This window comes from Drosophila sechellia, chromosome 2L (assembly GCF_004382195.2).
Source record: "Drosophila sechellia strain sech25 chromosome 2L, ASM438219v1, whole genome shotgun sequence".
Classification (NCBI taxonomy): Eukaryota; Metazoa; Arthropoda; class Insecta; order Diptera; family Drosophilidae; genus Drosophila; species Drosophila sechellia.
In genome coordinates this window covers 8,823,715-8,840,405 of record NC_045949.1, presented here as the reverse complement: position 1 = coordinate 8,840,405, position 16,691 = coordinate 8,823,715, and the positions used below count along the sequence as shown (strand labels likewise).

General features: G+C 40.4%; 1 protein-coding gene across 1 annotated transcript; it reads left to right on the top strand.

Moving 5' to 3' along the window:
• The first annotated feature begins 5,398 nt into the window (after positions 1–5,398).
• On the top strand, positions 5,399–6,495 carry LOC6611779 (mitochondrial 2-oxodicarboxylate carrier). The gene has a single exon (XM_002036266.2). The coding sequence runs from the start codon at positions 5,504–5,506 to the stop codon at positions 6,404–6,406; it is 903 nt and encodes a 300-aa protein (XP_002036302.1). The 5' UTR covers positions 5,399–5,503; the 3' UTR covers positions 6,407–6,495.
• The last annotated feature ends 10,196 nt before the right edge of the window (positions 6,496–16,691 follow it).

The window sequence follows — 16,691 nt, the reverse complement described above, 5'->3', positions numbered from 1 at the left end:
CATTCAAAAAGTTCATGCAAAATGAAATTAAGTTGACTCCTCAGTGGCTTTAAGGATTTACAAGTATCTAAGCCTTATCCGTATCTGTATCTGCTTGTGCTTGTGCCCCGGCAAATGCAGCTCATTTAAACACATGTCACAATACTTTCGCACAGCTGTCACTTTGACAATTTTCTAGATGAGTTTCTTGCGATTTCGTCGACGCTTCCGCATACCGAGTCCCGAATCGGGCAAAAATGCGAATCTTTAAGCCATCTTTTGGGTGGTGTCTGCGTAGGTCTGTCAATGTCATCATCTCGCTCGTAATGTGGCTGCTCACAGGACCCTAGAATACGGTCTTCCAGGGAGCCACCCACAGACATCACCAGCCGGCTTCTTTAGCTTCCAGACGCATAATGAAAACTTATATCACGCGTATTAGAGAAATTGCGAGCACATGTGGCCCCGACTTGGGTTGAATCCCAGATAAGGGGTCTTTAAACAGCATGTGAAAGTGCTTTCAGGTGGATTGAACTATTAGATAATCCATAATCACGCACAATATTTTCTCTTGGCTTAGTTTAGCTCGCGTTACGAATCACAATAAAAGAACGCTCATTCTCAAGATGTTTATTTAGTAAATATACATTCATCATGTTCTTGAATTCGGTGATGCATCACCTATTCCACTAGAGTATGAAACCATGATTTGAATCCGCATAGCCACTCCAGATTATCTAATCTTAAAAAATAAATTTAATCACCGCAACACGAGTAAGCCCAAAAAATACGAAAGGAATCCCTTCGACTTTACTTGCATTAGCGAAATTAAAATCCATGACCGAGGAGTGCACACTTTCTGCGCTTCCCTAGTAATCCTATTCCACTAGTTGGGTGGCATAAAATTTCATAACAAGAGTCCTTGCCCCAAATGGGAAGGATGCGCTTTGTGGCACCCACATCCGCATCCGCATCCGCATCCGCATCCGCGTCCGTATCCGCTCCATCTTCGTGCTCGCGGTTTCGTAGGAAGTAAATTTCGTTATCGTTTATTATTATTATTATGCGCGATGTGTGAAATGTCTAAGTCCGGCGTCTTCCCGCCCACTTGATTCTTTGCCAGTGTCGGTGTTTGTGTTGTGACGTGGGAAATAAATTTATATTCATAACACACAGGACGAGCCAGGAAGCTAAGACCAGGAAAACTGGCGAGGAAAGGGGCTCCCGACATGCATACAAAGTGCTTTATGTGTGCCACAAGATGCTGAAAGATGGGTCCTCCTAGATGTGGCTGTGGCTCCTGTAGCATTCCATCAACAGACTCGGCAAGTTTTTTGATTAAACTCGAGTGCCTCGGCAGTCAATGGGTTCTTTTTGGGCCTTTCACTTCGCATGGTAGCTTATTAAAGCCACGTCAAGTGCGTGTCGGGAGTAAAGTGCTGGTAGAGCATGTGCAGCTAATGGGATTAGCGATGCATCCACAGGAGAAGTCCTTCCTCGGAGTATCCGACCAGGGTTCCTTCAATCTCCTCATATTGATAACTAATTTACTTGCCACAGCGCTCTATCAACTTTCAACAAAACTTCCCCTACAGTGGAACTTGCGATCACTACTTTTGCTTACTATAAGAATCAGTTTTACTTTACGTAAGCTATCAAATATGAAATGTTTTATTCTATCCAAAGAAAACTATCCAATTTAAGTGTATTGCATATCTCCAGAATAATGTTTCAGTCCAGAGAGTACGGACTGTATCACCAGGCCAGATGCAGAGGCAGACAGACGCAGATAACTCGATTTTAGGTAGCCAAACTTGGCATTAACATGACGACATGACGACAACGACCAAAGTTGAGACATGCGTCTGGAATCCCGACGCTGGACAACTTTGTCGTAATATAAAATGTACAAAGCACAGGTAGTACATAGTTTTCCGGACAGCAGGGGACAGTCTGGGAGCATCGGAATCTCGGGATCCGTCTCCCATCCCAGCAATGCCTTCCAGCCGCATAAAGTCCAACTTCCACTCAACGGCATTCATGCATAAAGTCAAACGGCAGCCGAAAATCGCAGCACAACAATCAAAAAAGCGTTTCTGAAGTCAAAGACGCCGCTGGGCAACTGGAACTACCGAAAAAAGGTGGAACTGGACATGGAAGTGGTCATGGAAATGAGTTGGGAATAGGCGAGCGAATGGGTTTGGGGCCATGTGCAGCGCAATAACTTGCCCAAACTGACGCCATATCCTTGGGGTCTACTTTTTTCGGGAAGAGAGCGCGTTGTATCGATAACGCTTGGTCTACATCTATAAAGGGGGTGGCACTGGGGGCGGTTAAACTAGTGTATCTGTTCATCATATGTCGGTGGACATCCATGGGATTACACAGTGGAAAAATGTCACCTATTATGATTTGATATAGTATGGGTATAATTTACATCAACCCATATTTAGTATTTTGCTTACCGTTTTATAATTATTGTTGAAAATGGGGATTAAATTAAACTAATTGTGAAACTCTTGATGAAGAATATGTATTTTCTGCTACATTATAAAATGCATCTCTAAAAAGCGGAAACAACGGTTTCCATTGCTTATTTATTAGTTTCATATTTTGCTGAACAAAGCTGTATAACTTTATCTATATATATATGAATAAGTTTTCAATAATTTAAAATATAAACTTTTAATAGCACTATGAATTTCTCGCCCTGCACTTGCCTTGGCAAACAATGAGAAATCATGCAAAAATCGAGAAGATTGCATATTTCTTATTTCTACGCTGGCGACTTTTAATTTTTTATGCGAATTGCAGTTGAGACACGAATGCGACTGCGGATCCTTACCAGTTTTCCGCCGCCATTTCCATTCCGATTCCCAAAAAATGCATTCCCCGTTGGCCAAAAAGAAAAAGATGAGGACGAAAAGTTGAAGCCCAACCACATTCCCTGCCTTTGCCATTTTCCGAGTGCTATATTTTGTACGCTCGTGTGTGACTTGTAAATTTCCCTTGTCGGACTCTTAGAGGCGCCTGATTGAGCTCACGTTCTCCAACGTCGGGCATTCCGACTCCTCCAGCTCCTGTTCCGTATCCGTCTTCGGGTTTGACTGTCAGACGGAGTGCACACTTGGTTCGACTTTTTATTCAAAATATATGAAATGGAGTGCATACCCGAATAAGCCCTGAAATTAAACCGGGCAGGGAGAAACGCTCTACATTTCCCCCGTGAATGTGAGATAAGTTTGCCGCAATTTTCGTTTAGTTTTTGGGCTGCGAGTCGGACGTGAGCGCCGGAATTCCTGGGGCCCAAATGAGTTTCCAAACTTCGACATCATTGTCTTTAATCAAAGAGCATTAAAATGTGCATGCGTTGAGCAGAACCCTAATCCCGAATCCAACCCGGATCCCGTATCCGTATTTCACTCCCATTCTCTTCCAGTCCGGAGCAACATTTTTGCATGTCACACGGCGTATTGCGAAACATGAGTATGTAAATTTTTTGCTCAGTTCCCTCCTGCTCATCGTGGTATTTCTATAGCCAGAGCTCTTATGGGTGTTCCCTATGCCATTATACTATATTAAGTACAGAGTTGATTTCACATGTGTCCCTTCAGCAAGGGTGGCTGCTGTGAAAAATGTTGCAAAGATGCAAAACAACTGTTGGCAGTTTGTCAAATTTGATTTGTCATACATCAAATGGCTTTAAAATGACAAGGAGACGTCTGATGTGCTGCTGACAGTGGGTGGAAAACCTTGGGCGGGTTTTTCCCCGGTTTCCCATTTCTATTCAGGGAACTGCGGAGAAGGAGAAAAAATAGACTGAGAGCTGAGTGAAATTCTGTAGAGGTCTGTGTATTCTGCTGTTGAAAAAAGTGTCCAGCAAATAACAGAAGTGTTGATGTGTAAACTCAATTGTGGGTTGTTTTTTGACATGGGACTGGTCAGCAAAAAAAAACACAAGATAAGGGTTCAGCTAATTAAATGAGTTGTGTTAGCAGAATATTAAATGGTCTACACTAGCTACACTTAGCTGAAACTGAACCTCAGTCTGAGTTAATAATCATATGTATAAAGGCAGTATTTGATCATATTAAAAATTTAAAATATTAAGTCCCCCTCGTAGACTTTCTCTTTCTCATTGATCTGCCATCTATCAAGGTAATTTTGTACTCGGTGAGCTTCTCGACTTAATAGCAAAGTCATCAGTCACTTGGGCAACTCCAAATGCGGCAAGCTTAAGCCACAAATTGACGCCACTTCACCTCACTTAAGAGTCCTGCTCATTGCCCTAATATTCTAATATAAATTTAACGCTCTCCATCAGGATGTCAGGATACGAAAACAGAAGAGGGACTGAGCAGCCGGCGGCAATGAGCTGACTTATGAACAACGACCTGGGTAACCCGACGCCAAAAGGTACTTCAGGCCAACAAGGCAGGCATTCAAGGAGCAGCTGAAGGACATGGTAACGAAACTCATTTGCCTCATCAGGACTACGAAGAGAATAGGACGCTCCACAGTTGGTTGCCACCAGGACATGGTCTGCAATTGTGCAGCGTGACAGGCAAATTGCCGGGATACACACCTAGCCACAGACAATGTGGGGTCCTTCACTCCTCTGCTCGCGTGTTAAACTTGGCTGAATGGACTTCACTCCACTCCACCCCGCCGCACAACCAGCCCAACGCCGCACATTGCTACATAACTGGGCCAAAATAGCTGGGATGGGGATGAGGATACGAATGAGGATGAGTACTGAGTGGTGTGCACAAAAGGGCTGGGACTGGCCTGTGCGACCATGACTAATTTGTTAGCAATTATGTTGGATTGACGTCCCGGATTGGGCCACATTAGCATAATTGTTGTTATGAGATCGCCCAGGAGTCCGCCAGCAGAACCGACATTTTGATATGGGGGCATGGGCACGGGCATGGGAATGGAAGTTCCTACATGCAGTGCACTTGACATTCATTAACATGGCACTCGGAGCTTCATTAGAGGGTGGCCAAAACAACGAGGCTGCAATGTGAGACGATGCAAAAAATAACCAGTAAGGTCCTTAAAGAAACTACTTACAAGCTGCTCGTTTCGCATTCACTTTATGGATCATTTCCTGAAGGAATATTAATTAGTTGAACATGAATAAAGATATATTTTAACTGTAATGTCTACTATCCAAGATTTGGATTACGTTTTTAGCAATACATTCTATATTGTAATACAATCAAAAGGTGTAATCATTTTGTTTATGTAATCATTAAATTAAAATTAAAATGTTAAAATTGGTTGCATATATTTGAAACTACTAATTGGCATGTTTTGATTTTGTTAAGTCCTAATATATGCTATGAAAGGGTTAACGTTTCTATGAACAACGAACTTTAACCTTGAGGTAAATACCATCTTCATAATATATTGTTAAATTCCATTAGCGTCGACTTGGCTTTTAAGTCAGAGACGAAAGGGTTTTTTTTATATTTTTCTACAACATGTGTTTAGACGAAATTCGAAATTTTGACGTTGGATGGCGACCCCTTCTGAAGAGACGGTTCATTCACTGGCGTATTGGCAATTTTTGGCTGGCGGGTTGTCGGGCTTCATCGAGATTATCTGCTTTCATCCCCTCGATGTGGTTAAGACCCGGATGCAGATACAGGGTGCCCATCCATTTGGCGGCGAGGTTGTTTACACCTGTCCTCTGGATGCCATCGTCAAAATATATCGCTACGAGGGGTTGTTTTCCCTTTGGAAAGGTATTGTGCCCCCGATCTGCGTGGAAACTCCAAAGAGGGGCGGAAAGTTTTTGATGTACGAGAGCTTAAAGCCGTACTTCCAGTTTGGAGCCCCTAAACCAACTCCGCTGACCCACGCCATGGCCGGTTCGATGGCCGCAATTCTGGAGTCCTTTATCGTCAATCCCTTTGAGGTAGTCAAGATCACTCAGCAGGCTCATCGGGAGAAGCACCTGAAAACACTGTCGGTCGTTAAGTACATCATCAAGCATGATGGCTATGGCATCAAGGGGTTGTATCGGGGTATCACTGCACTAGTGGCTCGAAATGCCGTCTTTCACTTTGGATTCTTTGGTTTTTACAATGCGCTCAAAGACATTGTTCCAAGCCCGGAGGATAAGACATATAACATTCTGCGAAAGATCATCATAGCTGGGTTAGCCAGTTCCCTGGCTTGCGTGATGAGTGTTACGTTGGATATGGCCAAGTGCAGGATTCAAGGACCCCAGCCAGTGAAGGGCAAGGTGAAGTACCAGTGGACCATAAGCACGATTAAAACAACCTTCAAGGAGGAGGGTTTTCGATCGTTGTTCAAGGGTCTGGGGGCGATGATCCTGCGTGTCGGCCCTGGTGGGGCCATGCTCCTGGTGACCTACGAGTATTTATTTGAGTTCCTGAAAAGCCAAAATATTTGATGTATATTTTTTTAACAAGCTTTATCTAAATCAACCTAATATCACTTTCCCAAAACAAACCATTGATAGCTCTAAATTAACTGTTATTAATTGATATAATTAAGTGTTGAAATACATTAAACATATCATTTAAATTAACACATTAATATCTCCCATTATTTGTCCACCCCAAATTGCTAAAATTATCCATAGCTTAAATATATATTCTGTTTACATTTCCGTTTCTGCACCCAAACTATATAAATTCATCTTCGCCACTTGAAAAAGTCCCTTTAATAGCTTGTGTAATGTTTTTGTTACAGTTTCAGTTTCAACTTCCGTTTCCGTTTCGGGACTTCACCCACACAGACATAAACACACACACATACAGAAACATGACCGCAGACCGCAGCTCAGCATGTTTTACACTTTACACTTAATTGTTTAGCACGACAACAACAGAAATACCGAAAACAGCAACTAGAACGGCATCAACAAGACCGACAATTATAAGCCAGCCATAACAACAATTACAATTACACGGAGCACTTACACTTACACTTACAGGGGGAATTATAATTAATTTATGCCGGGTGCTGCGAAAGTGTTTGCTCGGACGCCTCTAAGTGAACTACTGACTTGGTTTTCTTCCTAATTTCCCACAGTTTTTGCGCTCCCCTGTTTTTTCGGTTTCATTCCACTTGACACTCGCAACTAATTGCACGGTAATTGAAGGGTCCTGCAGGACGAACGGAATGGCAATTAAGAGCCATTACGGTGAGCAAAGTAGAGCAAGTGGAGCAGAGGCGAAAGGATTCTGCATTATCATATCTAAAATCAAGACCCAATTAATCCGCTTAATGCCTGTAATTCCTATAAATCAAAGTTGAATGCCTGGCAAATTTTGGGCGGCTGCAAATCAACATTTGTTGCTATCAATCAAATTTTGAGGCCGAAGAGGAAGTTTTCCTCATCGCAAAGAACAGAAGGTTTGGGGGTCATCAAATACAGTTTCATGCTTAATTAGTTTTAATGCGTAATAAGCATATTTCGGCTGAATTAGCCAAAAACATCAACCGTAACTGCGATTGCAACGACACAGCCCAAACATTCAATTGTAATACCAATTTGGGCCTTAAAGTATGCTGTGCACATTTTCAATTATTCATAGCCGAAATTGCAAATGCGTAATGAAATGAAATCAAAAGCAGAATTTCCGATATGTGGAGTCCAATTCCGATTCCTACCGCCGCCCACAAGCCCCAACCCATTCGTTTTCGTCCCCAATGGAGTGGAAATGCCCTTGAGCCGTTTGCCATGTTCATGTCGACGTCATTTTCCATGGTATAGTAATTACACTAATCTATATTTCGAGTATCTGTGTGTGTCCCTCTGAGCATGTGAATGTGTGTGGGTGTGTGCGTGTGTGTTTGCCTATGTAAATGCATTTGAAATTGACCCTGGAGACATTTTCGTTGGCCAGAAAATGCATTCCAAAACGCATTCATTGTTTTGTACCCTTGTTGTTTGCTTTTTGTTACTCAGCCTGTTTAATTGTTTGCCAGCTTCAAGTGTTTCTAGCTTGTTGGCAATTTGTCAAGCGGTTTAAAATTTATCGTATGCTTATAGTGGGAAAATTTAAATGATGGTTTTCGAAAATGCCTCATTAATTGAGTGAAACATGGCGCAGTTGGTAATTTATAGTGTGCTTACATACGGAACAACTAACTAATTTGATTATATCGCCAGTGAAGCCATTCAAAATAAAAGCCACTAGCATAATATTGCCAACGAGGGATCATCAACTTTTTCACTCAGTTGCTCAATCAATTGCTAAACAAATTTTGCTTTTGAACAATTTCGAAAAACAAATTGAATTAACACAGAAGTGCACAATACAATTTAATTGCACTGGCCAGAGAGTTGGCTGCGTTTGCCTCACTCCGCTGGTCAGGTCTAGTCAATAAAATATGAATTATTTGAAATATTTAAACGTCCCAAATAAATCAAATGCCAACACTCAACACCATCAAAGCCAGAGAAGGCAAAATTTACAAGTATTTTTTCGTGTTGCCGAATTGTGTGTTGCCTGCCACAAAAATTTTCCAACTGAGGATAATATTTTTTTATTTATCAGGAAACAGCAAAAATTTGTGTTGCCGTTGTGGTTGTCTAAATAAATTTTTTATTGACCATGGTTAACGCTCCACTGGCCAATAACCAGAGACAGGCTAAGGGGGCGGGAAGTGGGCGTGGAAAAGGCAAAAACCACTGGAGAATGCCAAATTGTGGGGCTTTCCAGGGACGACTGCAGGGAGGTGCGAAGGAGTGCTCAAAGTTCTGGCTTCCCACACAAACGCCTCAAAGCATGCCACAAGTTATTTCACAGCCCAGCTCACTCACACAACAGGCATTCAAGTGTGTGTGTGATTGTGATTGTGTTTGTGTGTGTATGTGTGTTGTGTGCGAACGAATAAATGTATGAATGAATGAATGAAATGCTCAAATTACACATGTTATACAATTGTTGGCAGAAAATATGATTATGCTCCGGGGGAAAAAGGCCAGCAAAATCCCGAGCACGCTCAACAAAATTTTGAAATGTCTAAACGTGGGTTTTGTGTGCCTTCTTGGAGGTGTTAATCTGGAAAATGGAGAACGACTCTATTTTAATACCCTTCTGACATATACAGCTTACTACATTCGGTACATAAATATTAAATGTTTAATTTCACAAAAGAGAAAAACCAAACCAAACACGTGTTGATTAAGTTATAGTTTTATAAATAGTTTTGTTTTATTTGCTCATAGGACATTCGGCATTCGCTCATCTCTTTAACAATCACATTCCATAAATTCATAACACGTCTCCCAGTTACCTTATTTCGCCTAGCTATCGACTGTTCGTTCGGATTTTATCCTTCTTGACTGGCTTTTATTCTGGCATTTTACGTGTCTCATGTGCGCTCATTTTCAACTTTAAAGCAACCAAAGGATCGAGACAGAGGGCTGGTTGAAAATGAAATGAAATTAATATGAAGTTTGACTTAACGCCTCATAAATCATTGTCCAATTTTCAGACGACAACGATACGGGGACAGGGGACACTGGACTCGGAACTCGGGATTCAGGATTCGTAACTCTGAACCAGAGTGCCGGAGAAAATACGGGCCATCCTGCGGTGGCATCGCTGTCCTGCTGACGTTGTAACACAAACACACTTAAAATGATTGAAATATATGTAGAGTCGCACACATATATGCGTAACATGGCACGACATTGCATCGTATATAGTACACATCCCGACTATATATTGGCTGGCTAGCGTCCTAGACGGGCGAAGACTGAAGACTTCCTCATTACACGCTTGTCACGTGCACATTTAACGTTCCGTTGCACACACACATCCACATAATTATACGCACACACAGGCAGGACCACCAACACCAAGGCATGACAGTCTTTCATATTAATATTGTTGGTCAAAAAAAAAATAACAAGAAAAAACAAGGACACGCAGAAACGACTCTTTAGACGCTAGAATGTCAGTCTTGCATACCAATTTTAACATTTTAAAGGTCTCCTTAAAAGTTACAATTTAAAATACCTCTATGATAAGTAACTATCTCAAATTTATAACACTGTTCACTTTGTAACATTGTGTACATTTATGAAATATTAATATATTTCTTAAAATCTAGATAGTTTTAACCAGTTTCAATAACAAACTATTTAAATTTAGAAGCTTAAGCTGCTCGGCCAATAAAACTAAACTCAAGTCCCTGTGAACAACTTTTCGCCATGGAAAAACAAACTGTTGAAAAGAAAAGCCAAGCAGACCATATCAAGTTCTAGTTAAGTTAGTCAAAATTTTCATTCCCACAACTGCTGGGATATGTAAATTTATCCTGTGGACAAACTGAAGAGAACAATATACAGCAGTATAAGGAATGCATGGCAAGTGTTTTTCAATTTGCTTTGCAAATTATGCAGCAAAGTGGGAACTCGAAAATGAAAGTTCCCTACCCATGAGCGAAGATATTGTTAAAGCTTAAGATTTAAGCCAAACCAAAAATTATACACAAGCACACCCTCCGAAATGGACCTTATCAAATTTTCAGTTTGGAGATTTAATTTCATTCCCAATTTCTGCATTATTTCGAATTGCAGCCGCCAACATGTTCATGTGTAATTTAATGCCAACTAAACAGACCCAGATCCGAGCCGGGTCATTAAGCTTGGACTTGAAACGCTGACCACATGGACGGCAACCACATGACGCCGTCGCCCCACTCAGCTAAATATCCACATCCAGGCATCCACATTCGAGATAATTAAACATGCTGCGCACGTGCAGCGGCTGCTTTCAACATTTTATGCTCAAGCAAAAATGAAATAAAATGTTTGGGACCCTGCCGGGGGAAGCCCAGAGGATTGGGGCATACGAGTAGAAGGGTGGGGACTCATGTCTGGCTCTGTGTTCCACAAATTGAACCGCAAGTAGACGGAGCAACTGCTGACCAACAACAGCAACAATTTTATATATATTAATTAAAAGGAATTTTACGCGCTAATGAAATAAAATGTGAAAGTGTGCGAAGGGAAGTTTAATAAGGATATGTGTGTGGGAGTCTGTTGGCTGGCGCATATGCAATGAAAAAGTATTCCACAATTTAATTTGCCAAGAAATTAATGCACACAAAAAGAGATGCACGTTACACATACGCCCCGTGGAACACGTAATTTTAACGCAATCTCAAGATCCAAAGGAGCGTAGTCCTTGCGGCGTCCCGGCAGTTCCAACAGCAGTTGCCGAGGAACTGAAAGAGTGTTAAGCTGGCTAAAACAGTTCGGCTGGAACACTGCAACAAGTTGCATGTGAAACAGGTTTGATCGAACCACTGTTAAAGTGGGCGGTATCTGCAAATGTTATCGGTACTGTTAACGTAATGATGTGTGGCCATTGGTAATTGAATATGTGCGGAGTTCAGGGAAGCAAAAATTAATGGCAGACTGACAAACACTCACTCATATTTCGATGCAGCTTCCCATTCATTATAATTAAGGAAATAATTTAATTTTTGTATTTGGCGATGCATTTGGACAGCTACCTAAAAGCAATCTGAGCTCCCATTCGCAAACAGTCTCATTCAAGCCATATCCCTTTCCATCTGCCTTCGATTGCTGACCCATATCCTGCGGTTCTCTCAACATTGTCTGACAAATATGGTGACAGCTGTCACCGAAAGCGAAAGTGACAGGCCACTGACCCGCACTTCCGGTTTGCTGTGGACTTTCCTGCTTCCCGTCTCCCTGCACAACTGTACCTCGATTCGCGCAGGGATTCACGTTGACGCATCTTTATAATTGAAAATTAATAGTCGCTAGTTGCTTGTTTATGCATTCTCCGGCGACCAACAGCCTCTTTTTCTGGCTTGCATTCCGCTGGTATCCATTCCGCATTTTCGGTGGCCATGTTGGAATGATGGGTGTGGGTAGCAACCATGGCCATTCCCGGAGAGTGGACACGCGTTCAGGCAAACAATACCAATTACCAGGCGCGTAACGGTGCGGCACTGGATATGTGCCAGGTCGGAGGATATGAGGATATGAGAGACCATACGTGTGTGTGAGCACTTCCTGGCTGCCCTCACATATTCATATAGATATATATGCATGTGGGTGAGCGGGGCGTATGGGTGTGTCAGCCATGGCCAATGCAGATGTCTGCTTGTGTTTGTTTTTTGCTGTTTGTTCGTTTAACTGACATTCGTCCAGTGTTATTCCTCCCCCCACCGCTTCACCACTTTTTGGGTTTTTTGTTTGGAGTCACTGCCTGGCCGAGAAACCATTGTACAATTTTAATTGGCGTTTCAGTTATTGAAATGTTGCACCCAGTTCGATTTATATATGCCCTATGCATCGCAGTATCGCGAAAAAGTTAAAGGGACAATGCAAGAAAATCGCATAATGTTAAATAAAATGTACATTCTGTAACAATATTTTTTTATATTTTCCAATCATATATCCTAGAAGATGCTCTTTATTTCTTAGTAAATTCTATATGAAATGAAGCGGGTTTTTATAAAAGCATAAAGTAAAATTGCTCAATTAGTAAGAGTATTCAAGTTTCACCGCGCCAAAAAAAAGTGTCCTTCACTGTTTTCCAGGATATTAACAGTCAATAATGTCAGGTTTTTGTCGAACATATGCGGCAGCGATTTTTCATTGTCGCCTCCAATAAAATCTGTCTTTCTCTCAGTCTATCTTAATATTTTAATTTTTCCTGCATTTCACTTTTAATACGGTTAAATGCTGCTAAAGAAAAAACAATAACTTTATGAAGTATCACTTTTACGGGTGCAAGTAATGATTGATTTTCTGCTTAAGCGGTCATTTTGGAGAGCTTGAAACACATTTCCAGCCTAATTTAAATGCAACGGACTGCTCGTTTAAATTAAATTCGTTGGCTTTCCATATCTGTTTTGGTTTATGCTTTTCGTTTTTGGTGTTAATAATAATATAAGCAGTGTTTTGCTTCAGCGATTGTTTCCTAATAACAAACACGACCCACTCTAATTCCCTGTCCCTGCGAAATCTCTCGGATTTTCTTCCAGAATCTGACAGCTCACGTTGGCGCCTCGCAAGGATTAAGTCATGCTGCTGTCATGCATAAATTCTGCAAGTTGTACAACGGGAAAGGACTCGACCTGGGTAGGAAATAGTTCCGAATTTAATGCAGTAGAGGTAATATAAAGTGGACGATTCAAGTCGAACAGAGAAATAAAAGAAGTTCAGTTCATAAGAGAAGAAAAACTAAATCCTTTATTAATATTATCAGCAGAAAAATTAAATCAATGGACAGCAAATGAATTTAGGCCAGCCCAATTAGCAATTTATTAAACTGACTTAAGTTATTTACTAATTCGAACGAACTCAAGTGTGAAACAATTTTCTCTGTGACACATCCTTAGCACACAAATGATATGAAAATGATTAGCTTAAACTTGCCTCGGTCCTCACATCATTATTAGCATAATAATAAAGTTGTTGGGTGGACACAAAATCACCAGCATATAAGCCAAATATCTTTCTAATTACTTACAAACAAGTCCCAAACCAGAAGGCAGTCCAAAAACAAGGCTAAGCAAAAGTTACATTGGACAGATAGAAACACCAAGCCATTTGCTAATCTTTCAACAAAACACCAAATCCAATCCTTTCGCAGCTCGTTATAGTACATTGTACGACAATGTGATAAACGTTTTAGGCATATATTACAATAATAATTCTCAAACACTGTCGAGGAGTTTTTGGAGCCGAGGCTCTTTAAGCCCGATTTTAAACCAGATTTTGTGCCACTTATTTTGTTGGCATTTTCGTTTATATTTACGAGTTCTTGGTGTTTACACATTGGCTGATTCACATAAATTATGAATTCTCCGAATTTATATGATGTCTATTTGTATATAACCAATTGATAATGTATGATATGTGCGGAAAATTTTAAAAATACCAAACGAATGTGTAAATTTTGTCTACTTGTATTTGGATCTGATTTATTTGTTAAATGCCCAATTTTTCGATTTATGAGCTTGCAGTGTGTTTTGTCCTTGTGCTGATTTTTGGCAACACTTTCGCTGAAAGTGCTCATGCTGTTTTTGATTGTGTGACTTTTAAATTTAACTTTAGCTTCGAATTGTAACGCGTTTGAACAAACAATTTTTATGCTGAATTCAATCAGATTGTTAAAACAATTTACTTAACTGCAATATTTATGCCGACATAATAGAATTTAAATTTCCATCTTAATCATTTGCGTAGGAAAATTAATGGGAAATGTGAATAATTCAAACAGGCCCATTTATTCATTGAAAATTAAATGCTCATGCTATCATGGACATAACGCAAATCATAAAGCAATTCGAAATTTATGCAAAATATTGAATTGCTTATTTGGTCTTTAATATCAGCATGTCAAAATTTTTGTTCAGATTGCAGCATAATTATTTAAATTGCCTTTCTTTGATTTACATACCAAAAATTCACAAAGCATCAAGCAATACCGCAGACATTTTGCGACAATTTAAAGTGATAATACATACATATTTAATTTGCAGCATTTGTTCAGTAAAAACTAAATACAAAGGGAAATTGAAATATCTTTCAGGCATTCCGTGTCGAATTAAAATAATAATTTAATCGCATAGAAAGGTCCAAAACTAACAATGTAAAATTGATAAAAGTGACCAAAGAAGGAGCTGAAAAAAACCAAATTAACCGCGAATTACAAATCAATTTAAATGCACCAAACTTTTTTCCAAAAGCCAAACAATGAAACTTCTACTCGTTATTCTATTTCCGCGCAGAAGAACGAAAACTTTTAATTCAATTCCTGTCTCAGGCATGTCAATGAGTTTGTCTTTGCGGTGTGAGACAAGTTTCGGGCCTCTTTTGGCCTCTCGAATGCAACATTTTCGGTCGTCGCGAAGAATGGAAATTTGTTTGGTAAATTAAAAGTACTTAAAGTGCAAGTCAAGATCCCAGCTTCCCCCAACTAATACCACGTCCTTTGCTCCCCGTCTCATCTGTGGCATTATGTATTCTTTTTTAAAACATGCAAAATCACGTCTATGCATCTTAATAACTTTTCGTGCTCGTGCAAACAATGCGAACGTGAAAGTTGAATAGGTTTGGCTTAGTTATCAGAGGGTTCCCGTCTTCGTTTTCGCAGGAGGAAATTTTCTGGGGTCGCGGGCAGGTTGCTCCATGGTCTCTCAATGCATAAATCAAATGTACATATTGTAGTTGAAGCTAAACTTAATTTAGTTTCCGGGAGTTCCCAACAAGTTTCGGATATCGAGGGTGGATTTGGAGCACAGATAGGGGGAAAGTAAGAATATTCCTGCGGATGTGCAGATGTGTTTGATTTTTGAATCTGGGTACGTAGTTTGTATTCAAGTATTTAAGACTATTACAGTTATTGGTTGAGGCAAGAAAGATAAGAATTGTATTATAAGTGTTGACTTTCCATTGTTAACAACTATAATTTCTTAGTGTCAAACCTTTTAATTAGCATATCTCGGGGGAACAATAACTTCTTAAATCTGCTTGCCCATAGTACAACTATAGTATTGAATAGCTAGTCCCTAAGCCAGCTGCCAAAGCCATGACCATAGCCATAACTTTGTTTAGCAAACACATCCATTCATTCCCATTCCGAGGCACACATGAAACAATTGAATCGAAAAGAAACCAATCAGTCAACAGGGGTATTCCCCACGTAACCCACCAAGGGCTGCAAAAAACCAGCCAAAAAAAAAGTAACAATACAAAAATTAATTGATGACGTGCACACACACATACATGCACACATGAGCACTCACACAGCCACACAGGTGACGCACCAACACTAATTGGCAGCAGGAACAACGTGAACCACATATGCATGTATGCGAGCATATAGCCTGGAAGTCGATTTGATAACCGTGCACGATATGATGGGCGGCATGGATCCCTTCCGCTTTGCTTATGAAACATCCGAAAGGGGACGCTGTAACGGGATTTTGGAGGCGACTCGGTGAAGGGGTGGGGCGTGAACACGGCCAAATCGATGCAGACATAGACGAGCAACAATCAATCAATTAAATGCCTGAATGCAGCTCCAAACAAACCGAGCCACGATAACCATAACATGACCCACCGGATAATGTACGGCATGCAAAAGTGAGGTTGACTTTTAGGCAGCCGGCAACACTATTAAAGATTTATTCTTGTTTCTCGGCTCGTTCGAAACTCCGACTTTCTCTCGGATAGTTTGCCAATTTATGTGACGGACTGAAATTTGTAGAGCTCCATGGATGTCTCATGCAACAAACGGAATTGGAATGTAGCACGATGTGGCAAAGAATACCATTTCTGTTAACCATCTCTATATTTGCAAGTGATTCCAGAAATGGACAACTATTGCAAGCAATGGGTAAAGTGCGAGATAAAATAGATGTAAATATTAAAGGCATATATTTGTTTGTGCCAGAATGCTTCTTGATTTATTGTATTTGTCAATACGAAATCATTAATTCCAAAACTGGTGTCTAAAAGAACTTATGGTAATTTATGGTTAATCGGACTTCCATCAGCTGCACAATTAGTCTGGCCATTTCAGAGAGCTACGCTATGTGAAACTTAATAGAATCATAAATTTTAATCATCTACCGATTAATACTTGTAAAATATAGAGAAAACGTGAACGTCTGGAAATTCCAAGATGCCAATCTAATCAATGGTGATAAGAAACAAAATACTA